The sequence below is a fragment of the Equus przewalskii genome, chromosome 15 (genome assembly GCF_037783145.1).
Source record: "Equus przewalskii isolate Varuska chromosome 15, EquPr2, whole genome shotgun sequence".
In the NCBI taxonomy this organism is placed as follows: domain Eukaryota; kingdom Metazoa; phylum Chordata; class Mammalia; order Perissodactyla; family Equidae; genus Equus; species Equus przewalskii.
Window position 1 is genome coordinate 9,274,086 of NC_091845.1, and position 25,704 is coordinate 9,299,789.

The window sequence follows — 25,704 nt, forward strand, 5'->3', positions numbered from 1 at the left end:
TCTTTTAAGAGAAAAGTCATACTGTTTTAGGTGTAATGTGAGTGCAAATATATTGGGAATTGTCTTTTAATTCATGCAGTCATGCTGTAATACAGAATATAGATCTCACTCTTATATTGTTGAATAAAGACATTGGTTTTCTTTGTGTTACAGCAATAGTCAAACTTACATAATATGGCAGACTGACAGCTAAGAATAATCTTATTTGAAGATCTAATAGGTATATCCAATCCAAATAATTATTAGGATGAAGCTGTTTTGTTGCTAACTTGATTCTTAATTCTTAAGTACTTTTATAGAATGTGAATTATTCGTCTTATATTGATTCTGTCTTGCCAGCCTGAAGATAGATGATAAACAAATCGATAAGAATTTTGGAATTTTGTATAACTTCTTGCTAGATGATTTCCAAGAGATAAAGAAACTTGTCCAAATTTCTGTAAATTATGTTATTGTTCTTCTTAATCAAGAAGAGAGAGCTTTTGTTCCCCAAGTTTTGGCAAGCAGAGAAAACTGCATTTTTATTGAGTGCTAAGTTTCAAGAAAGGATGCTTTTGATTATGACCCTAGGGAGGAAGCTTTATCTTCGCACAGAGATGAATAGTAGTCATGCTTCTCCTTGGAAGAATCTTTAGATTATTTTTGAAAAATATTCGAGCGCTTCACTTCTAGGCAGAAGAAGTTAAAGAGAGATACTGTTTCTTTTGGCATACCTGAAGAAAGTTGAATAAGGTCTGTAGGTAATACTATATCGATATTCAGTTTCCTGATTTTGATAATTTTATTGTCATGTAGATGATTGTACTTGTTCTTAAGAAATGCACACTGAAGTGTTGAAGGGGCACGATGGCCGCAGCTTACTCTCAATGATTAAAAAAATCAACCGTGTTCGATAGTTTCAGCATTAAGCATATTTGCTGCAAGTGTTTTTGCTGCATAACTAATTGACTGTAACACAATTTTGCCATAAAAGATAAAAAAGGAAAAAATAAAAGAGGGACATTAAAATTAATAACAATATTAAAAAGACTTTATGATGAAAAGTAGAAATACAAAAAATATTTGAATACATTTAAAATGTATGTAGATTCATCGCAGTACTGTGCAAAGAGCTGCTTTTATTTTGTGGGTTGTACCTAAGCACTTGTTGTTGTCAAAGTCTTTCGTGAATTAGTAGCCGCTGCTTTTATATTTTTGCTGTAGCTTGGTAAACTTTTGGTTTTGACAGGTGGGAGAGATGATTGTGTTCACCAAAGGATTTGCAAACTGATGTGTTATTTTCTAGTGTGTATGGAATCTGGTTTTACACTGTCTTATTTCACACTTCCTATAAATTTTCTCATGTGTTTTCTATCAAGTCAGTATAGGTAGTTGTTATGATCTACTATTTTAAGGCTACCACGTCTATTCATCACTGTATAGACCAGTTTGAGGGCTAAGATTTATATAATATAAAAATGAGAGTAGTGTGAGAACTTCATCAGTGTAGAAGAAATGAAACCAAACTGTCAACCAGTTATTTCATCTTTTATGGCAAAATTGCCTTATGGCCAATTAGTTTTGCTGCGAACATGCTTGCGGCAAAGACATTTAGGGGGAAACTACCTAGAACCAAAAACAACCTGTATTGTGTGTGAGTCTATATACACATACGCATGCACAAACACACATAAATACAAAGAGAGAGAGAGTGATAAAGCAAATGTGGCAAAATGTTAATTAGAAAATCTGAGTGAAGGATATGAGTCATTTTCTATAGGTTTGGAATTATTAAAATTAAAAAATTTATTAAAAAGAGTCATTGTCCATAATCAAAGAAATTTATTTATACTAGGAGATTTTTCTAAAGGAAAAATTTAATACTTATGATTTATTGACCAAAAAAAAGTGGTAGCCGGGAGTCCACGTGGGATGGTAAGTATAGTTTTCTTTTATTTCAGTCAATCTGTTTGTGACCAACCCCACATAGTTATGTCTGCTTTGGTGTTTTAGAGAATATGGGCTAATGAAGCAAGGACTATGATTTCGGTACTCACAGGAGTATTCACAAAGCCCAGCCAATTTCACCACTTGGTACTTACATGAACCTTCTTGTTGATGCTAAGTGTTGGTCATAAAAGAACCTCAGTTAGAGAAGGTGTGAATGAATACATTTAACTTTTTACAATCCTTGGCAAAAACAGTCACCTCTTCTCTGATGCTAAGTTACTAGCAGCATCTTTGTGTAGGAGATCCAATACAGACGCGGGCACTTTGACAAAAAGTCTAATTAGCCATTGGCCATACCTTGATATATTTTGGTACAACTTTTCTTCACTTTTCAGTCTTTTTTGGAAGAACTATCTATCTAGAATTCTTAAGAGCAAGAGAGCAAAAAACAAAAACGTGAAGAAATGTCGATTACCATTTGTTGGAAAATTTAAGGAGTAATTAAATTTCAGCCTTTCCTAAGTTCTGGGTAAATTGGAGAATGATGGGAAAATCTTAAGAGAAAAAGCACCATTGTGACATTCATCTAAGGAATATCAAATCCTAGCACCATCACCCTGTTGCTAAGACCGAGCTGAGTTTATTGCATGTTGAAGGGAAGATGAAACACCACCTCTATCGTCAGAGTAGCCTCTTGTAGCCAGAAGGGCACAGTTGAGATGTGTGTTGAGACTGTGAAGTTTGGTTTCAGGCAGGTCTTGGTTAGGATTGAATAAACCTAATAGTTCAGAATTGGTGAATACGGCAAGATGAGGATTTCGAGGTGAGGGATTCAGAGAATCTTGGGAGCATGTCCTTTCTATTGAAAAGCTGGTGGGTCTTTCAGGAAGTTTTTGGACTCAACAATGAAGTTATTCACAACTTTTATCTTCCTGGAGAAGAGTCTCCTGGAATAGTAAAGTTATATCGATGAAACAGTGGATGGTGAAGTCTTATTAATGTAGGCAGTGAGGTGTGTGGTTTCTACAAATGTTATCTGAGTGCTAAGAATGTTACATGTGTTATGTCATTTAGTCACAGGCAAACCCATTTTAGAGATGTGGAAGTGAAAGGTCAAAGGAGTTAAATAAGTTTCTTAGGGGTTGTACACATGGTATATGGCAATACCAGCATTTGAACCGAGAACCTAGGTCAGCTTGACCTCAGAGCCCAAGTTCTCCTGATAATGCTGCTATGGCCAGGCCAGCTTGCTCTTCACATTCTTGAAAGAGTGGGAATATGCAGTTCTTGAAATTGTTGCGTTTCCTGAGAGGCAGACCCTGAGACAAGGATTTGAGTGCAAGTAGTAAATTTAGAAAGTGAAGGAAGCACTGTAGGGAGTGGGGAAGTGAGACAGGAAAAGGAAACATTTAAAGGGGCATGTTATCAAACTAGATGTCACTGTGAACAGCTGGAGTTTAATCCTCCTGGGAACCGAGAGCTGGTTTAAAACACTCACCTGAGTTATCCCACCCAAGGGGGAAGGCGCAAAGGAATCAGTCATTTGGTTGGGAGCTGCTCCCTGCTGCTTCCAGACTTCCATGCTGGTGACAGAGCAGGCTCTGGCAACAAGAGGACACCTCAGGCAAAGGCGCTGACAGTTGGAAGTCAAGCCTGGTACACTGAGGGGCTAAGTGTAAAGGGATGGGGCAGGGCACCAGTGGGATCTCCCAAGGCAATGATTCCAACTGAAGCTAGGAAAATGGTTTGGTTTTACATCTGGTTTATTAGTGCAATTGGGCTGCTGCAGGCTTTTGCCTGTTTCTCCAGCCCGAGAGAACACAGGAATGTCTGTGGGCATTCCAGACCTTCTTGCACCTCTGTGCACCTGCTTGCCAAGCACACTTGCCCGTTGCTGCCAGGAAGAGCAGAGATGAGGATGGCTGGGGGCTGTTGAAGAAGTGATAGATAAGCAAATGTCAGGGGGAGAATGGGACAGATTATCTACAAAGCTCTGAGACAAATGAGTCCTCAAACTGATGGGAGTAAAGCAAAGTACGAAAGAATCCATCACCAAAGTGAAGTTTAGTAACATGCTTAATATGCCTTAGGCAGAAAATCTCAAGAACCCAGAGTTCTTTGATTGTTGGGCATTTTTCCTTATTATGCTGCTCTGTTTCTCCTTAACAGAGTAAGAGTACTATTAACGGGCCTTGTGGTGTATACAGACATCCTCTCCCACTTCTGAAGTTACTTTGTTGGGTGTGGCAGAATAAGCCTGCTGGTCTCTTGTTAGAAAGTCTTTAGAAGTACCTTATTAATAGGTGACAACATTGTGTGGCTTTGAACCCTCCTTGGACATTAAAAAAAAAAAAAAAAGCCAACCTTCTATTGGGCAGTTCTAAGGGTAATTATATTTAAATGTTTTTTACTCAGGATTGTTTCTTCATGCTTAAGAATTAGAAAGTAGTATTTTGAAGTGTACTTATACGTACTATTTGATTTGCACTGATGTGTGGACCTTAAATACTTCTCTAATCTATAGCTGGTTTCTCCTTGACTTATCATTTCAGAAGACTTTTCCCAAATCCTGCTTATCTGTAGCTTAGCATAATTTGTTTTTCCTGTCATGTTAGTTCTATGTCTTTGTCTTAAAATGGATGGCAAATGGGAGTCAGGTTTCTCACTGTTGGAGTGGGAGATTACAGACAAGAAAGGCTGAAACTATCCATGTGGTACTGGATTAGAATTGGAGACCTTAATATGAACTCACGTTTAGCTTAATGTAGACTCACATAGATACATGTAGAAATATTTACAGATCTGTGTATATAAGTCAGCTAGTACACATACATGTATTTCCTTGCTCTGTCAGCTGCCCGAGCCAAGAAGCAAGAGCGCCAGTTAGGACCAGCGCACCTAGTGCACCAATCTTGGTTTCTAATGACATTCTTCAAAAGAAGGAACCAGTGCTTCTTGGAGAAATGGCTGATTTCAGAGCTGGGGCAGGAATCAAGGAAGTGCTAGAAAAAGAGAGAAATAGGCGGAGAGACAGAAAGGGGAGAGGGGTTGAGAAAAGAAGAGAAAACAAAAACCTGACAGTCACTGTCTCAGCCAGATATCAAGGTCAACATCAACGGCAATGTTATGTTGATGGCATGTACTCTGATATGGTGTGATGGGAATGATACTTTACCTCTGTGGTCTTCCTCCCCAAAACTCAGTGACCTCAGACAAATTGTGAGAAAAACATCAGACAAACTCCAGTTGAGGGTCTTTCAACAAAATACCTGACCAGCACTCCTCAAAACTGTCAAGGTCATCAAAAACAAAGAAAGTCTGAGAAAATGTCACAGCCAAGAGGAAGCTAAGCAGATGTGAGGACTAAATGTAATGTGGAATCCTGGATGGGATCCTGGAACAGAAAAGAGACATTAGGTGAAGACTGAAGAAATTGAAGTGTGGATGTTAGTTAATAATAATGTATTAATATTGCCTCATTGGCTGTAACTAATGTATCAGACTACTGTAGGATGTTAAGGACAGAAGAAGCTGGGTGTGGGGCATGTGGAAACTTTCCGTACTATCTTTGCAACTTTTCTGTAAATATAAAACTATTCTAAAATAAAAAGTTTATTTTTTAAAAGTACATTACAACATCAAAATAAAGAGGAATATTGGTGTGAAAATATTCAAAGAATGTATTGAATATTGGAAAACCAAAGTCATCAAAACATTATTTTCTTCAGTGGTAAATTGGACAGTGTTTCTGGGTTGTAAGAAGTTTATTGAACAGTTCTTCTTTCTCTTTCACTTAACATGTTACATGTAGTTATCTAAATTAATTAATAAAACTGTTTTAACACATTCTATAAAATGCTTTATTATTTAGTAGTATGTTAAAATTTAATCCATAAATGTAGCACAAGGGAAGAATTCTGTTTTCGTCTCTGTTGTGTGATGTTTTTAATCAGTTTTGCGTTCTTGTGCTAATATTTTTACTTGATAGAATGATTTCACCTCGGAGGATGTAGGCCAGCCTTTACATTTCATCACAAGGGAGAACATGCACAGTGTACAATATGCTGCATCCTCTTCAGTTACCATGTTTTTGTTAGTGTAAAAGTGATTTTGATAGTAATCCTCCAAAAACAATGTGAAAATATAGATAGTTTTGTCTTTTCTCCAATACTCAATGCTAAAGGATACTCGCTGTTAAATGATAAGTTTTATTGTTTTTTCTTTTACTCTCAGGCAGTTCATGTTAGCACCTTTTGGGGTTTTTTATTATGCATTTTCATTGGGTCATCTGATGAGCCTCTTTATAATAGCTTTTGTTGTTTTATAATAAATTCTTGATTTTTCAGCATTCTGAGTCAGTCCTAAGTGGCAAATATTTTTGTTTTTACCAAATTCGTGAACTGCCATGATATAAAGGTCCTCTGTAAAATAAATTTGCACCCTTCAGTTTCCTGTGTCAGGAGAGAGTTTTAAAATCTGTAATAGATTATTCCTTGTGTATCTAAAATGCTTACAGAAATTGGCAGTTCCTTCCAGGTTCCATACTTGTCAAATGATACCTTCCTTGTCATAGCTTGTAGCAGTGTCTGATCATCACCCAGGGTTTTGGCACAATGACTGTAGTGTTGAGAGTTTGGGTTGGCATGATGATAATACTTACATAAGGTTGAATTTTTTAAAGTATGTTTTCCCTTTTTAGTTTTTCAGATGTTTTTGTAAACTTTATAGACATTCTAGTCCCATATGCTTCTGCATATATTTGGCTAGATTCATAAAACCGAGATATCTTGACTGGCTCAGAATTCAGTTCTTCATTTGTAATAAAAAGGGGTAGCCAAGAGTGTATTTTTCGATATACTTTGAGAAGAGTAAGTATGAGACCTTGAAGGAACTATAGTTCCTTCTAAGTGTTAGACATCTAATCAGTAACTATTTTGGATCAACACTCGCAGACTGCAAATGTGGGCAGCTAGTTAAGAGCTCTCTCTAGTTCAAAAAAAAAGGAAAAATCTGAATCGTTTTGGCCTTGTTCTGGTGAATGAAATTAGATGGAATAGGAATGATATGTAATTTACATATCATGCTATTGGGATTTGGTATTTTTAGTCAGTTGATCAAGTTTATAATCTGTTGCAGTCACCTTGAAGTTAAAATCAGATCTTTTATCCTGCCTTCTCCTTTCATACCACCTTTGCTTCTGCATCAGAGGAGCAGATGTTATAGTCTCCTTGGAGGTCTTCAGAACCTGGGAAAGAGCATGTTAGGATAGAATACAAACATTTTCAAGTTAGAAGGTTCCTCAAGAAGTCACTAAATCTAGTAACTTCATATCTCAGGTAAGGAAATGGAGGCCCAGAGAGGTGATGTGGCCTGTCTAAAGTCATCCAACCAATAGAGTTGAAGCCAAGAATTCTTGGCCGAGGTTTTTTCCCATTACAACATGAATTGCATCAGAATTTTTGTCTTAGGCACCATTGCTTCTTTTGTTAGGAGCATTTTAATGGAGTTCAAGCATCAGTTCAAAATATCAAAACTGATCTCAAATAGATATGAATGACCGTATGTTCTGGTTCCCCTGAGGTAGGCTGGTTTCCATTTCTTGTATTGGCATCATTATTAATAACACCCTATATTACTCCCTAAATTGTCTGGGTTTTGATGATAGATTATATTTGCCTTGTTAGAAGGACATGCAGTGTTAGTTTGCACATCTTCTCTGTTCTCTTTACTCCCACACAAATAGTCACGTTCTGGAACATGAGTACTTATTAAATCGCTGATTTTGCTTACTTCTATTGATTTTACCACGTAGGCAGTGCACATTGTTCTTGTATTTCAGAGAGATTCAAGCGTTAAAGCATGCTAGGCCTCAAATGCAGAGGCTTGCTTGTTATTTAGTTATTTATTTTAGGTAATTCTGCAGAAGTCAACTGTGGAAGCCTTTAAGATGTCGTTAATGTGTGCTTCAGTATGCTTCTCTTGTCCTTGTAAGCACATTTTATTTTAGCCATTTATAACCTGTTGTTGGAGTATGGGGAATAGTACAAATAAAAGATTAAAAATATGTATCAGAACATTAAAATTTGGGGTAAATATAGTTCTGGAGGGATAATTCTTTCTCATGCACTAGATCATTTAGTCTAACACGTCATTTTATGTGGGAACTGAGTCACAGGGAGGTTCAGTGTCCACTGCCTAAAATGCAGCAATACATGGTAGTTTTAAAATTCTTCTCTTCCTGAAACAGATCGTAAGACTGGAGTTTTATGGCCTAAACTTTGACTTCCTGTCTGGTTTCTGTAGTGTGGGTGGTTGGTATTGTCCAGGCGTCCCACATTTGCCCAGCTGAATGTCCTTCTCAGGATAGATTATATGGAAGTTGGCCTGGCTGTGCAGAAGACACAAAGTCTCATCCTGAGCCTCGTACCCAGCCGCTCGGTCCCTGTTATCACAGAAACTTGTCATCAATGAAAGCTTCTTATGTGATAGAGGAGATTTTCATTTTGAGGTGCTGCTTGGCTTTTAACTCATTTCTCCTTATGGGCTGAGTATTGTAACCTGTTGCTGTGATTTCATTACCTTTTTGTATTTGGTTTCTGTTTGTATCGGTCATTTATACTGCTGACAGTCTAAAGAATAAAAACAAAATGAAGCATCCTAATTTTGTCCCTCTGCCCATTTAGTTTGAATTTGATTCAGTTATCTAATTGTAGTGGTGAAAATTTTGCTAATTAAAAAAATTTGCTCTTACATTACACTCTCAGAGTTGATGTCTTCTTTTGTTTCTTAAGTTTGTAAGTTAAACATAAGCACAAACTTTTAATTATATTTTGAAATTGAATTTTTCCAGAGAGCCAAGAGAACTCCAATGTTTGGAATTAACCTAATGTTCTTTTATTTCTCTTCCTTAAAAAAAGAACACACACTACTTTTCTTCACTTTTTGTAAGAATTTAAAATTAGTGACCTAAAAGGTATGCTTCTCTGTTTAATACAGTTTCCTGACTCTTTTCCTCGGCACATAGAAAATGATAATATTTGTTTGTCGTAACAAGAAGATGCCGGAGGCCAGAGATGCCCGCCATGCTTAGCTTTGGCTATTCTGGGTCCTTTGCCTCTCCTTAGAAACTCTAAAGTCAGCTCGTCAGTTGCTAACAAAAAAGTCTGCTGTAATTTTGGTTGATTACATTGAATCTACAGATCAATCTGGGACCGATATTGATCAATATTGGTCCGATCTGATATGGTCTGGTTTACGTGTTTTAAAAGGACATCTCCAGATGCTGCAAAGAGTGGACGGGGGCCTAGAGGCGAGGCGAGAGTGGAAGCAGGGAGACCGGTTACTTTGTAGCAGTCACTTGGGGGTTTATGGCAGAGTGGGTCAGAATAGTAATAGTGAAGATGGAAGTGGGTGGGATTGGGGATATAGTTTGGAGGTAGGATTGGCAGAACTTTCTGATGGTTTGCATATAGTGAGCAAGGAAAAGCTCAGCATCAAGGATGAGTCCTAAATTTTTGGCTTTGCCAACGGGGTGAATGGTGGTACTGTTTACTAAGTAAGATGGGAAAATTTGGGAAGGGCAGTAGAAAGTTTGGCCAGGGGCTGGGAGGTGGGTCATATTGGTAATCAAGGGGTTTTTCTTTTGGAGCCTGTAAGATAACCAAGTAAAGATATCAAACGAGGTGGAGGTGGAGGAGAGAGACGCATTAAAGGCATGGTGTTGGCTGAGACATGTAGCACAGGAGTATAGAAAGAGACAATCAGGACCGAACCCTCTTTTACTCCAACATGTAGAAAGAAGAGACTGAGCAAAGGAGATTGAGGAGGAATAAGCCAGTGGGGGATGAGGAAGACCAGGACATTGTGACATCATGAAAGCTAACTGAAGAGAAGAGACTGAGAGGACAAATGAGATAAGACTAGAGAAGGGACTGTGGACTTTTTGGCAACATAAAGATCTTAGCAGGTGTGGTCTCAAGTGAGTGGGTTTCAGGTGGAAGACTGACTAATGTGAGTTGAGGGGGAAATCCTGGGGAAGGAAGGAGAGATAGCAACTACTGACAACTCGCCGTAACTTGCTGTGAAGGATGATAGACATTAGAACTGTATCTGGAGGGTCACAGGGGATGAAGGGAGTGATTATATAGTGATGATGCAGTAGAGAAGGGGAAACTGATCTGGGTGGACAGCTAATTGAATGAGTGAAGTCTTGATGAGGCAGCAAGAGGTGAGATCGAATGGGAGGGTTGGTCTTTGCTGGGTGCAAAGTTGATTCATCCATAGTAACAGCAAGGAAGACAGGATGTAGGTACATGTGCAGATGGGAGATCAGCAAATTCCTCCCTGATGGCTTTTATTTTCTTAATGTAGGTAGGGCAGGTTCATTAGCTGAGAGTGAGGGTAGGATGGTGGGTAGGCAATCTGAGAAAGTATGAGTCTTTTTGAGAGTGGGAAACAGAACATGCCAGGTCAGTATTAGAGGGTTGCCTGGTAGTGAGGATTGCCCATTTGAGATTTGTGATCAAGAATTTTAAATGTGATTAGTCAGCAGATAAAGTCAGATCAATAGATGGGTTTTTATTTCACCATGTTTAGTTGCTGGTGTACAGCTCAGAGTATGTAGTTAATTGGGGTTAGCCAGGGTTCCTGCACTGATTACAGAGGATAGTGTTGGGTACTAGAAATAATCAAACAAATTGATTTGGAATTGCAGCTAGAATTAAGATAAATGTAATAGATGCCTGCTTTGGAATTCTTTCTCATCAACTGAGAAAAATTTCAAATATGTTACTTTAAAAGAAGAATGTTTAACTTTCAGATATAACGTAGAAATGCTTTTGACAATGAAAGAAGACAGGCTAATACATTTTCTTGTCATTTATAGAGGTTTAATAGAACCTTTTAAAAACATTCAAGAATAGATACTGTTTTTGAGTACCTAGAGACTGGGAGAAAGAAGGGACCCACAGACCCAATAGAAAAATGGGCGAAAGTCATGAACAGACAGTCTGCTGAAGGAGAAATGCAAATTCAATCCATTTCTCACTTGTTAGGTTGGCAAAAATCTTAACATGTGCTAATATACTCTGCCGTAAGGCTGTGGAGAAACGGGTGCTCTCATTTATTACTGGGTGGAGTGCTGCTTAATGCAGTCCCTAAGGAGAGGAATCCAATGAGATCAACCAAAAGTGCTATTGTTTTGCCTTTTACTCAGTATTCCGATGAATTTGTCCTGCAGATGTACCTGCACACATACAAAATGACCTGTATACACAGGGTTATTCATCGAGTCATTGTTTATAGTGATAAAAGACTGGAAACTACTCAAGTACTCATCATTGGGGCTGGTTGGTTAAACTAGAGTACATTCACACGATGAAATACTATGTGATTGTTAAAAAAGGAAAATCTCTATGTGCTGATGATGGAGACACTTTCAGGATATGTTTCTAAGTGAAAAGACCAAAATTCAGAACAGCTATAGCATTCTGTTTCTTTTCTAAAAGAGGAGAAAATGATGTATACTTACGTTTATTTGGTTTTGCATAAAGAAACACTAGAAGAATAAACAACAAACTAATAAGTGGTTACATGTCGAAGACAAGGGAGAACAAATTTGCCGGGGACAAAGGAGGAAATGAGACTCCTCAGTGTACATCTTTTTATGTCATCTTGATTTTGAACCATGTAAATATATTAATCTACTTTTAGAAAAAAGAGTGGGTACTTCAAAATAAAGTTTTGGAAATTATCGTTATCTTCATCACTATCGTTATTATAAGTTGGTTAATACAGGTTGGTGATGCAGGCAGTAAGTTAAGAAAAAGATATTAATGGGATTTTGTAATTTGAGGGCACTGGGATTATTAGAAAAATTGCTGAATAAGTTTATGTTTCTCGTCAAATTAAGAGAAAATAGTATCTGAAGAAAACATTATGAAAGTAACTGAACAGTAACCTAAGTCGTAAGTATTTTACTATAATGCAGTGATAGCTTTGTTATTTTTTAAAATCTTCATAATTGCTTTTGGAAGTTTGACGTATTACATTTGGTCTTTTAACTGTTAAGAATGTGACATTTAATGAATTTCATGTTGCCACAAAGTCTTTTCCTACTAATATACATTATTGTTTTGTATTTTATTTTAGCCTTTTTTCTGGGAATATTTATGGACTTCAGAATACCCCTGAAAGCTAAATGGTTCATTTTGTTGCAGGTGATGAATTTTGTTTGTTGAAACTTTCTAAAGACAATGTGGGAACATGGAATAGTTCTTCCACATCTTTTGCATTTTCAAAAGAGCTGAAACTGGACGGTACATGAGATCTTCTGTCCTTTGGATGAATGGGACATTGTTCTGGGGGAATGTATCTTTACCTAAGACACTACGACATCAAGTCTTTGAAATTTATGTGTCCATGAGATCCCCATACCTAGCCAGTGGTGGTCTTTGTTCCATTGTGGGAGTCCAGCTCAGCCATGGCTTTGCGCCTCTCGAAGGGTGCCTGGCACATGGTAGATTGTTGCATTAATTTCCCTGAGCTTCAGTTCCCTCTTTGATATAATGGAATGATAGGTTTTTTGCCCTGCTAACCTCCCTGGGTGATTCTAAAAAGCAAACGAGATGATTATACATAGTGAATGCTTTGTGAATAGAACATAAACTTAGTTATTTTTTGGTTTCATCTCTTTTTAAGGATTTGGCATGGATTACTTGTGAGTAAGTTCTTTTGGTATTGTTTTTCTCCTATCTGAAGCTTTCTTCATTTTGTGTTTTTCTAGATCTTAGTGGCATGCAGTGAAACTCTTAGCCTTGCTTTATCCATGAACCTTGTTGACGGTTGTCTGGTAAAAACCCTATTGATGAATACATAGGAGGAGGTGCTATTCTTAACTCTTGTGGCTTAATAGCATTTTATTTTTCTGCTACCACTAGTTGAAGCAGCAAGGTATAGAAGAAAGAAGACGAGCTTTCCATTCACTTCCCTGGTTTTTTTGCTTACTTTAATTTCTCTGAGCCTTTATACATCTCTCGTACGGGGATAAAACCTAGGGTGCTTATATGAAGTAAAACTAATGTAAGTAAACTAATTATCACAATGATTTGTAGAAGTAGTTGTTCACAAAATGGTAATTTCTGTCATTGTCATTATTGATTTTTTTTTGAAGCTAGGTTGTTTACTATTCTAATATGTTATTGTTAGCCTATTGCCAAAATATTTGGCATATAAACTTTTGCTTACCCTGCAGAACAGACTAGTAAGAAAGGGGTTTGAGGAAGGATTCATGGCAGCTGGCAGCGTTCATTTAAGTACCATTGTCTGGTGGGCACTGTGTGCTCTCCATCAATCCTCCAGTTATCTGTCCGTAAGGAGTTTTTTTTGTTTTTTTTTTTAAAGTTGGATATAGTCAAGTACGTTCAAATTAATGCCATAATTATGAGAAGAGATTTTGGGGGACGGGAATAACTACTAGATAATAGAAAAATTCCGCTTGTAAGTAATCTTTAATCCACAGGATTTTTCTAGCAGATGTTTGCATTTTTCCCATCCCTCAGTACCCTGTGTACCTGTCATACTGGATAAATAAGTTCTGATGAATTCACACCTGGTGTCATAGAAACGGTGGAAATCAAAGATTAAAACAGAGCACATTGTGATCAGGTTCCCTAGGGCAAATTGCTGCATAGTACTGAGCCAATTATTCAGGTACTTGAGACCCAGGGCTGTTTTATGGAAATGGAACCGACATTTATTGAACACTTACTGTGGCCAAGCTCCATGCTAAACATTCTGTGTGTTCTGTTGATTAATCTTAAAAACATCCTTGTGAATTACATGTGTTATTTTACAGCTGAGGCTACTGAGACGTGGAAAGATTAAGTAATTTGCCCAAGGTTACACATTAAGTGAGAACAGGCCTGAAACCTTAACTTGGTCTGACACTAAAATCTGTAATTTTTCCTCTGGGTAGTATCACCAGTCATGCCTTTGCCAGAGGTATTTGGCATGTTACTTTTCAGTTTTGGTGGTAAAATCTTGACTAGTATGAAATAAGATGCTACAAAAGAAATATGCAAAGATGATGTTTTCCTTTGCCTGATAAGATGTTGTGCTACTGCTTTTGGTCAGAGAATGACAAGAGTGAAATATTACAGGAAGACCAGCTAGGCCAAAGACTAACCAACATAACCAGTTTAGCTTATGCTTCTGAAAGTTTGAGCTGAAAATAAGGTCTAAATGTATGAAAAATTAAGTGTGGGTGTTCTCAGTAGACTTACTAAAGTCTTCCTGAACAGAGGTTAGGAATTCCATAGAATTCAAGATTCATATTTTTTGCCTATGAATCTTTCACACATGTATTTAATCCAGATAATAATATCCACTCTAGCCTAGACTGAAGGTGACTTCCGAGAGCACAATTTGAACACCCTTCCATAGGGAGCTGTAACTTTCATGTACCAGATCTCCTGTTCATCCAGCTTCTTAAAAGCGTGGTCTACCAGAATGTTCCAAACCCAAATAGTAGAGAAGCTAAAGTTTGCTCTGTACAAGTTCCTTGTCCAAGACTTAAAAGCTCAAAATGCGTAGGTTTGTGCGTGCTCTGACCCTGGGTATACCAGTGTGAGTAATTTATTTTCTTCTTTGGAAGATTCTTTAGATGTCTTGAAAGTATATTAAAGGAATTTTTTATCTCCAAGGCATATTCAAATGACTAAGACTTCAAAAGTAACAATTGCTTCCATCACAAGGAAGAGATCTGAGAGTGATAATTTTAGTAGCACTGATTGTTATGCCCAATAGTCTCTTTGTAAGATTCTATTTGTGAAACTGTGTGTTTAATTTCAGGAGTGGGCTTTTGAGTAGAATATAGTAAGTACATTACTTTAGAAAGGAATGAACGGTTCTGTCTGCTATTTTAATTGTCTTAGTATCAGCTCTCAGCTTCTCAGTGGTCACTAGAATTGGAGCAGCAAATATAGCAGATAATCCTGAAGCTTCATTTTAGGAAAACTGCAAACCTCGCAAACTTTGTATCATTCACTTTAGTGATTTGGTTATCATTCAGGTTAGTGACTGAGCTGGAGCAGAAGGAAAGGGGATGAGAATTGAGGAAATCGGGGAGCTGTGCCGTCTTGCTGGTCAGTGGTACTGAAGTTGCAGAGGAGGAGGGTGCAGACAACTTTTGAGCTATGTTTTTTGTAAGCCTCCTCTGCCATCTGTTTTCACAGAGGTAGCATAGCAAAAACCTCTTAGGTTTGTGTCACTAATGTACTGCAAATATTTTCCTTTAACAAATCAGTGGTTTGTACTGGTGACTTGAAAGCCCCTAGGTAAATTGATCACAGACTACTAGATTAGTTGACAGGCCTGGCCATCCTGCTTACTTACCTGAAATAGTAGGGATGCTTTGTAACCTTCCTGTTTAAAAAAAAAGAAATTTGTATGTGTGTATCGGAGGGTGTCAGCAAGAAGCTGACTTTACTGTTTTTCTAGCTATGTGACACCTACCGGGACCCAGAACCACATGACACCTCCTAACCCCCATTCTGCCAGCTCACAGGTTCTCAGTAGGAGCACTTTTGCCCCATAGGGGGTGGAAATTGGTTCTTGGGGATGAGGATGGCCAAAAAATCTTGCTCTCTTTGTGTATGAAGCACAGATATATATAAAATAGATAAACAGACATACATTTGTGGTATTCAAATTTCATGGAGGGGCAATAAGGAAAAAAAAAAGCCTAAAACAGCTTCTTGAGGCGGAAGGCAATAATGAAAAGAGGTTAAGAAACACTGCCCTACCTCTATCCTGGTAAGAAGAAAGGGTGATGGTATTGACATAACCTGGAGTAGGGATAAGGGAATGAAAAAGTTACATTAAAACAGCTTCAGTTTTCTTTACAAAGTTGGTGTAGTTATTGTCAAAGTAAGGAATAACGAAGTTGGGATCCTGTGAACGGAAAGGTTTAGAACCACTTCTGTGGTTGTGTGGTCATAGGGGTGGCAGTGGGTCTAAGGATCCCTAGCGAGTGCTGTGTGTGTCTGTCTCTTAGGAAAATGATAAAGTTGGTGAAATCTGTCTTGGATCTCCTTAAGGGCTTTCTGCTTTTCCTTCTTCCCTCCTTGTAAAAACCACATTTAGTTAGCTGTGTAATGGGAAAAGCTTGTTGTAAGCTGGTTTACAGTAAGGTGAAAATGACTGATGATAAATTGATGTTTTTATTTTCAGGGGCCCTTGCATTTGAGCAGGGGGCCACTCTCAATGTTATGAATAAAATAAAGAATGGTAGATGCTTAGGTACTCTGACAGGTGAGATCAGTGCTTCCCAACCCAGGGGCCTGAAGGAATGATCGCAGTGTCTGCAAAAGTACATGCACATCCAGAATTATCGGTAGGCATAATAAAGAGCGTCTCACAAATGCATGCACCACTGTTTTTAAATGTATGCATGTGCTGCTATAATGAATACGATATAAACTAAAGATATTAGTACATTTAAAATGCTTTGTTATTGTTATGTATTTTCTCAAGCCACAAATACGAAAAGTATTGCTACTACTGTATGAGGATTCTTATCCTGGAGTTCCTAAGAACCACTGCACTAGCTGTAGTGGAGAGTCACTCTGCTTGCACTGCAGGTGCGGTCCCACCCGCAGGCCAGTGTACACGTGAACCGTGCCAGAGAGGATCCTGCATGCAGCTCCTTGAGCGTCTTGGGAGTGTGGCGGGAAATCCCTTCAGTAAGACAATTGTGCAGAACAGTGTTTATTGACTGTTGTTGCCTTTTTTTGTTCAGGCATCATAGGCACATGTTGCTTCAAAGTGATTTGTTGTAATTGGTTGATAATAATTCATTGGCACTTTTTTTTTTTTTGAGGAAGATTAACCCTGAGCTAACTGCTGCCAATCCTCCTCTTTTTGCTGAGGAAGACTGGCCCCGAGCTAACATTCGTGCCCAACTTCCTCTACTTTATATGTGGGATGCCTACCACAGCATGGCATGCCAAGCGGTGCCATGTCCACACCCGGGATCCGAACAGCGAACCCCGGGCTGCCGAGAAGCAGAATGTGTGAACTTAACCACTGCGCCACCAGGCTGGCCCCTCATTGGCACTTTAAATCTTGATAATTTTTAAACTTTTGTTTTCTATTAGAGTATCATTAGAAATATGATTGGCACTAACATTGCTAAACCTGTTGTTTCTCACCTAAGAGAGAGTTATTCCTTTGTTTTAGCCTCTCCACCCTGGGGTAGTGACTGCTATTTCTGCCTTGTCTTCTACAGTGCCCATGACATTCTGTGTCTTGGGTGTCTAAAGAAATGCTTTTTTGATATTTTAAAAAAAGTTATTTGGTAGGAATTTATTTGGGTAAGAACATAATGCTAAAAGCCTTAAAACAGTGTTTTCTTTTAGGGAAATAATACGTGCCGTCCGTAACCTTATTTACCTTGCACCCCCTGCACATATAGGCCAAAGACCACACAGCACTTTAAGCCAGGTTGCATTATAACTGATTTCATTATTGATACAGTTCAAATTAATTAAATTATACTTTACTTTGGTTACAAAGGAACTAAAAGCCACTTAGGAACTTAAAATATCTCTTGTGAATTTCATTATTAGAGGAAAGTTTTTAAAACATGACTTGATCTTTGGTTGCCATGGGAAGTTGAAAAGGCTCGTGACCTGTATTCTGTTTGAATCCAGGTTTTATGTTGAGGGATTTGTTTAAGTTTTAGTGATTTGTTTCATTATTATGGCTAATTTATTAAACTTCTTTTTACAGCTTTCTTGAAATTGATGTATACTAAACTGTACATGTTTAAAGCACACAGTTTGATGAGTTTTGGCATACGTATACAGCTGTGAGATCTTCCCCATAGTCAAGATGGACCTTCGCGTCACTCCCAAAGCTTCCTGTGCGGCTTTGTAAGCCCCCCTTGTGCGCCCCTGCCCCCTGCGGGCAGCACCTGGTCTGCTGGTTCGCTTTCTGTCACCATAGATTAGTTTCTGTTTTCTAGAATTTTATATGCATGGAACCATATAGTCTTTTTGTTATCTGGCAATATTGATGTACATATCCTTTTAGTTCCAGTTCAGACATCATAAGAGATCTTCTAGAAGAAGAGGAAGCCTGGGAAGCATCGCATAAGTGAGTTCTCATAATCAAGAAACAAGCATGTACTTTGACCTGACAAATTATGATTCTATACAGTTGATTTTCAAACAAAAGAATATTTGTGCTTTCTGATTTAAGAATAATAATTCACATTCATCAAAGTAGAGATTTCCAGTTTACTACTTGTTTCTGTATATTTCTGCTTAGAAATGGAATCCCAGTGTAATAACTCTGTTTACTTGTCAGAAGTTGTTTTTCTAAAGAAAGATTATTCCAATGGGCAATTAATAGTTTGGCCTTGAGCACTGGCTCAGAATCTTTAGAAAGCTTTTAATCCTTCCCTAGATGTTCCAAGTCATAAAATGTGTTTAGTGTAGAAAAATGCAGTTTTACTCCTTTTCCTGTAACACTGATGAATTATTCTGGGAAATGAGAATGCTGGAGGGGCCTATTCCAGGTTCCACTGTAGGCGAGGAGGAAAGGAACAATGCCAAAGGATATTATATTTTCATTACTTTCCACCTACAGGAGTGATCTGTAGTACCACAGGGCTGATTTATTCCACTATAATTTCATGATCACATACCTCAAATGGACCCTCAAAACTGCCTAGCAATTCTACTGTTTCTGTGATCATTTTTTCGTCCCATTCTTCGCAAAGATTGCTTGAAACCTTCTCAGCTCTTTTCCATGGCTCCACCTTCAGCTAAAGACCTCTTCTCTTCCTTTATAGAGAAAATGGAAGCCATTATGTGGGAATCCTCATCTTTCCCGTACCAAATGTATAAGTCTGCCTGAATGTATACATATTTTATCCCTCCTTTTATAATTCCCTCCTTTTATAATAAAGGGATGTTCCTCCTCCCATCTGAGGCTAATTCCTCCTGCCTCATTTCTACCCCTTGTCAGGAACTTTACTTTCTTCCTTCTCCCTTTTCTGTCATGAGGCAACTTCCTTCTCTCAACTCTCTCTTTCTCATTGGGTTTTTAGCATGCTCAAATCTTCTCCATCTTCAATCAGCCAACCAACCAACAAAAGCACCTTACTCATTCTCATCGTGCAGCTACTATAGTATCGCTCTTTCCTTTCTTCATACAGTCGTGCACTGTGTAACAAACATTTCAGTCAACAACAGACCGCATATGTGACGGTGGTCCTGTAAGATTAGTCCCATATAGCCTAAGTGTGCAGGAGGCTATAGCATCTAGGTTTGTGTGAGTACACTCTACGATGTTCACACAATGACAAAATTGCCTAACATCACGTTTCTCAGAACGCATCCCTGTCATTAAGTGACACGTGACTGTCCGTGGTCTCTACTTGCAGTTTCCATTTCCTTATCTCTCACTTACTCTTCAGCCCGTCCCATCATTCTTCTGAAATAGCTTTCACTAAAGTTATTGAAGACCTCCGTCCTGCTAAATCCAAAGGACATTTTTTAGACCTCGTCTTCCTTGACTTCTTAGCAGTATTTGATACTGTTGACCTCTTTACCTTTCTTAAAGGCTGAGGCTGAAAGAGGTGAATCTCCATCCCAAAGTCACTTAGCCGTAAGTGGTAAGTGAGGGAGCTGAGAGTCTAACCTAATGCATCAAAAGTCCGTTCTTTCAACTAGTAAGCTATACTGTCTTTCCAAAGGAGAGGTTCACTGTGCTGACATTTTGTAATTTCGTAGCTGAATCACTGGGAGAATGGACAAGTGGGACATATACAGGGAAATGTTATGAGTAGGTTTATCAGGCCGATGAGATACTTGGTGGTTTAAATAATAGCATTTTTTGAAAGTTTGAGATTTTGGTTGCATGACTCTCACCTAAGCATTATTTAAATTAATAGGCATTAATTCTCGGAGAGGAGGCCTCTCCTTAGCTACCTCTGTCCTCTTGTACCAGGAATCACCCTGTTCATGCTGAAGTAAATCCTGACAGTAACGGCTGTGACAAGCTGTAGCCCAGAATTCCTAAGCCCAAGCCCATTCTTGATAATGATGACATCTTAAAGTCATTATTATAAGGAAGCACTTAGCAAACAAATCCCATTGCTCAATCCTCACAGATAATAAGTGTGAAAGCTGGGAGGATGTAAGCGCTCATCTAGTCCAATCCCTGTATTTTACAGAGAAGGAACCTGAGCTCCAGAGAGGTAAATTGACTAGCTCAAGGTCCACAGCTGGTTAGTGGCACCTCCGGGATCAGAATCCAGGCCTCCTGATCCCAGCTGAGTATAGAACGGTGAAACAAGCTTATGCCGTAATGTAGCTTTAGAGGCAGAAGCAGGAGAAACCTCCACAGCTTTACTGTTCAACAAAGTGTGGCAGTTTACAAATACCCATCTTAAGCTTACAGGCATATTTTGTGGTACCACAAGTGGAATATTTGAGCTGTTGGTCCTATAACATACTATTTCAGTTCCAACACATTCTCTTAATTTGGTAAATAATTGAGAGGTTCTATTAGCAACACAGTGCACCATATGAAGCAGTATTTTCATAAGCAGCAAAAAGAAACCTATTTCCTACAGACTGGTCTTGGATTCTTACATCCATAAATATTGGTTCATCTTACCATTTTGAGCTACAAGATATATTTACATTGAACAGAATGAAAATAGGAAGAAATAGGGTCCTAGTATGTCATTTCATGTTTCTGGATTTCAGTTTCCTTATGCATAAAATGTGGGGAAGATATGCCTGCCTCAGAGTCTAAGTTCCTTCTCTCCAGACCTGCTCTTCTTCCACTGTCCTTTCTCTCAGTGAATGGTAGTATCATTTTCAACTTTTCACTCTCCCTTACTGCTCACATTTAGTCTGTTGCAAAGTCCTATGGATAAGTGGCTCTCAGACTTAAATATACATTAAAATCACCTGGAGGACACAGATTATTCGGCTGTTTCCAATTCTGAGATTCTGAATCAGTAGATTTGGGGTGGGGCCTAATAGTTTGCATTTTTAACAAGCTCCCAGGTGTTGCTGATGCTGCTTCTGGGCCCCCACTTTGAGAAGCACTACTGTAGATTGCTCTGTAATACCTCTGTTAGGGCCTTTGTTCTTCTCTCCATCTTGCTGCAGCGGCCGTCCAGCTGTCTCTCTGCCTCTGGTCATCACAGTCCATTCTGCCAGTGAGAACTAGAATACACTTGTCTTCTCTCTGTCATACTTCAAAGTCCTACAGGGACTCCCCAGCATCCAAGGCTCTCCCTGTCACGGCCCCAGCCTAGCTGCTGGTTCATGGAATTCATTCCCTTCCTTCCCCTCCCCAGCCCACAACTCCCATTTCAGCCAAGCTGAGCTACTCACGCTTGCCTCAGAGTCATGCTGCCACACCTCTGTACCTTGCTGTTGCTTCTGCCTCGATTGCTTTGTCCCCCTTCTTCATCTAGATAGGCATTGTCATTTCCCTCTTCACAGCTCTGTTCAGAAGCCCCTGACTGCTCCTGCAGCACTCCGTGCTTAACGCCTGGCCCCCTTCTAGAGGGTGTGTTCCTTAGAGCTTGAATCTCTCTGCACCTGGCGTAGTGCCCGGGTGGGCCATAGTGGGCACTTAATAGAAGGAACGTGTCCGTCAGTGTTCATTAACACGCTCACTAGTGGGTTGTAGCTGTTAGTGACGCAGCCTACGTAACTTCAAGAACCTGTGAATGGAGAAGGATTGCCACTTGCAAATCTTTTTAACTCTATCTCATAGTGTCTTAAAAAGAAAATTTTAGGGGCCGGCTCCGTGGCTGAGTGGTTAAGTTCATGTGCTCCGCTGCGGCGGCCCAGGGTTCAGATCCTGGGCGCAGACATGGCACCGCTCATCAGGCCACGTTGAGGCGGCGTCCCACATCCCACAACTAGAAGGGCATGCAACTAAGATATACAACCGTGTACGGGGGGAGGGGGGCGTTGGGGAGATAAAGCAGAAAAAAAAAAGGAAGATTGGCAACAGTTGTTAGCCCAGGTGCCAATCTTAAAAAAAAAAAAGAAAATTTTAGGAAATAGATCTCTAATATTCTTACAAAATTAGAAAAGGAAGGATTATTTTCTTTATTGATAATCTGCATTTCATCTTAACCCCATGAGAAGTCATTTGCAGTGCACTTAATGAGCCTGTTGTATTTTCTGGTGGAGAACTATTACTAATTTGGCTGTCTTTCTTTGGGGAGCAGGGAGACTTTATTGAAGTTTAGCATACATACGTTAAAGTGGACAAATCTTAGACATACAGCTTGATGAATTTTTACTACTGAATACACCTGGGATTAGGTACTTTGGTGGCCCGTGAACCACGCCTCCTGGTGTTCACACTCTTGAGGCCCACAGTGATTCTGGCTTGGCCGTGTGATGTGAGAAGAAACTGGGTAAACGTTTGCGTAGAGGGGCTTCTCCTTTCAGAACAGTCGCTTATGGGATGCTTCCTCTGGAACTCAGCCTCTCTGCTGTGAGGAGCCCAACTCAGGCATGGGGAGAGGACAGTTAGAGGAGGACTGAGGGCCCAGCTCGCCCCTCTAGCTGAGCTCCCAGCCAGCAGCCAGCACCAGAGCCCAACTCAGGCATGGGGAGAGGACAGTTAGAGGAGGACTGAGGGCCCAGCTCGCCCCTCTAGCTGAGCTCCCAGCCAGCAGCCAGCACCAGCCTGCCAGCCGTGTAAGTGAGCCTTCTTGGAAATGGATCATCCAGTCCCAGTTAAGCCATCTCTTCCAAGCCTGCCCAGATCTAGAATATGACCAATAGGTGATTATGTTGTTTCATGCCTCTTAGGTTTGAGAATGGTTTGTTAATGCAGCAATGAGAACCAAAACAGAAATTAGACAGAGACAGTTTGTGTTGAGTATTTAATTGCTGTGGAACAAATCAGCCTAAATCTTAGGAGCTTAAACCACAACATTTTTATCTGCCTATGATTTTTCAGTCTGGGCTGGCCTCAGACTTCTGGTGTTTATTGGTGTGGTGTGCAGGCAGCTGGCAGGGCAGTTAAGAGGCTGTGTTCAGCTGAGATGTCTGCACTTCTCTCTCTTTCCATGTAGCCTGGGAGCCTGTTCTTCTCCATGTGATCTTCCCAGCAGGATGGTTGCATTTCCTATATAGAGGCTTAGGGCTACTATGCCAGTTATCAATTTATTGCCTCAGCTCCAAATTCATCCTTTTTGCCTGATCTGTGAAAATTGAATTGGGCCCTTTAAATATTTTTCCTTTGCCAGCTCTCCTGATGTTAAGTTTTATCAGTAGAGGGCGTTGGAGAGACATTGCAAGAAGGGGTTTTGCCTCTTGGTTGTGGTGAGCTAAGCTCACTGGCCAGGTTTCTGCAGGAAAGCGGCCTTTCCACTGCCTGGTGCTACGACACACACAGGCCAGCAGCTCATTGCTCTGCCTATAGCTCGAGTTCTCAGTTAGCCACAGTTGCGCCCTCTCCAACCAGGTGTCTGCATCTGTCTAGGGGAGAGGGGCTCTTCCTTCAGTGCCCATCTCAGCCCTAGAGGTAGTGGCTAGTCCTTCTATCTGCTATTTCTGTATTCTCTGGGATTCTCTTTGCTTCTTACTAGCCAATCCCTCATTACTCCAGTCCTCTGTTACAGTTGGTAATTCTTTATATTAAACTTTTTCTGGTCAAATTATTATGATCCCGATTGGACCCAGACTGATATAGCTCCCAAGAGTAAAATACAAACTCTCTCAGGCCTTCTTAAGACTTTGTCCTGAAACTGTGCTGCCTCACTTCCACCACGTTCTATTGATTAAAGTGAGTCACAGGACCAGCCCCAGATTCTAGGGGAAGGGAGTGCACAGAGACAGCAGGTGTGGTTCACTGGGGGCTACCCAGGTAATAGGCTCGTAACACCTGTGCAGCCACCACCCAGCCCCGGATGTAGAACACGACTGGCATTCTAGGAGCCTCCTTCACGCCTCCTCCCGGTCAAAACTCACCCCACCAGAGGTAAGCACTATTCTGACTTGTACACCACGTGGATTAATTTTGCCTGTTTTTAGACTTCATATGAATGGAATCGTATAGTATTACTCTTGGGTGTCATTCTTTGACACCACATCATGAGATTTTTTTCCGTGGTTGGATAGGAGTAGTTTGTCACTTTTCATTGCTTTATCTGTAGCAGTGGTTCTCAAAGTGTGATCTGACTAACAGCATTTGCATCACCTGGGAACATACTGGAAAAGCAAATTCTTGAGTCCCACCCCAGACCTTCTGCATGAGAAACTCTGGGGATGGGGCCCAGCAATCTGTGTTTTAATAAGCCCTCAGGTGTTCTGCATGCTAACATTTGAGAACCACTGCTCTATAATATTCCACTGTGTGAATAATAAGTGACCATTTATTATCTGTTCTACTGTTGGTAGGTGTATGTGTGTTTAGAGTTTTTGACTGTTGTGAATAAGGCTGTCAGGAACATAATTAGTAATGTCGTTTGGTGGTGCACATTTGTTTCTGTTGAGTGTATACCTAGGAGTGGTGTAGCTGGTCTTAGGATATGCACATATCCAGTAGCTACTGCTGAACATCTTTCCAAAGTGGTTGTACCGATTTAAACTGCCATCCACGATGGAAGTTCCAGTAGTTCCATATGCTCATCAACACTTGGTATTCTTAGCTTTTAAAATTTCAGTCATGATTATTGATCCTTGTTATTTGTAGTAGTTCTTTGTGTACTTTGAGCATGAGTCCTTTGTCAGTTGTATGTATTGCAAACATCTTTTTTCACTATGAATTGCCTTTTCAAACTCTCTTAATGGTGAAATTCTTAATTATAATGTCCAGTTTAGCAGTCTTTTACTTTCTGGCTAATGCATTTAAGTGATATGTAAGAAATTTTGTCTACCTCAAGGTCATAAAGATATTTTCCTATGTTATTTTCTAGAAACTCTTTTGTATTGAGGTTTCTAATCTATGAATATGGTATATTTATCCATTTGTTTAGCTTTTTAAAACTTTTTCTTACTAATATTTTGTGCCTTTCTGGGTAGGGGTTATTTATATCTTCTGTTAAATTTATTTCTGGGTATTTGATTTTTTTATGTTATTAAAAATGGTATTTTGTCGTTTAGCCATTTTCTAATTGCTTATTGCTAGTATCTAATCTATTTTTACCTTAACCCTGTATTCAGGAATTTTAATACATTTGCTTAATACTTCTAATAGTTTATAGGTTCTTTTGGATTTTCTACATCTGTAACCATGTCATCTCCATATAATACCGTTTATATCTTCTTTAGTGCTTAATTGTACTGGTTAGGACTGCTTATTAAGTGTTAAATAGAAATGGTAACAAGGGTATTCTTATTCACGATCTTAGTGGGAAAACATTCAATATTTTACCCTGTATTCCTAGTTTTTAACATGAATGGATGTTAAATATTATCGTGTTTTTTAATGTTTTCTGCTGAGATGAACATATGATTTTTCTCCTTTATTTTGTTAATGTGAATTACATTGATTGATTTTTCACATGGTAAAGGAAGATTGCATTCCTGAAATAAATCTAATTTGGGAATGATGTATTAACTCTTTTCTGTGTTTCTAGACTTGGTTTTAATATTTTATTTAAAATTTTTTGTTATTATGTTGAGAAGCTGGCCTGTAACTTTTCTTTCTTCCACGTAATGTGCTTGTTAGGTTTTGGTCCTTATTCAGGATTATGCCCTAGTATTCTGGATGGGTCCT

General features: G+C 39.2%; 1 protein-coding gene across 12 annotated transcripts in view; it reads left to right on the plus strand.

The window, feature by feature from the left end:
- The window catches only part of RAD18 (RAD18 E3 ubiquitin protein ligase), a 161,129-nt gene that overhangs the window by 111,515 nt on the left and 23,910 nt on the right, over nt 1-25,704 (plus strand). For 8 of the 12 annotated variants that reach the window (XM_070576664.1, XM_008532476.2, XM_070576671.1 and 5 more), the window contains one exon: nt 18,022-18,084. The exons of 3 other annotated variants lie outside the window; for them this stretch is intronic. In XM_070576664.1, the coding sequence (XP_070432765.1) occupies nt 18,022-18,084 (63 nt within the window). Of the gene's footprint in view, nt 1-5,132; nt 8,591-18,021; nt 18,085-25,704 lie in introns of those variants that run through there. One more of the 12 variants, XM_070576665.1, reaches the window with a different exon arrangement.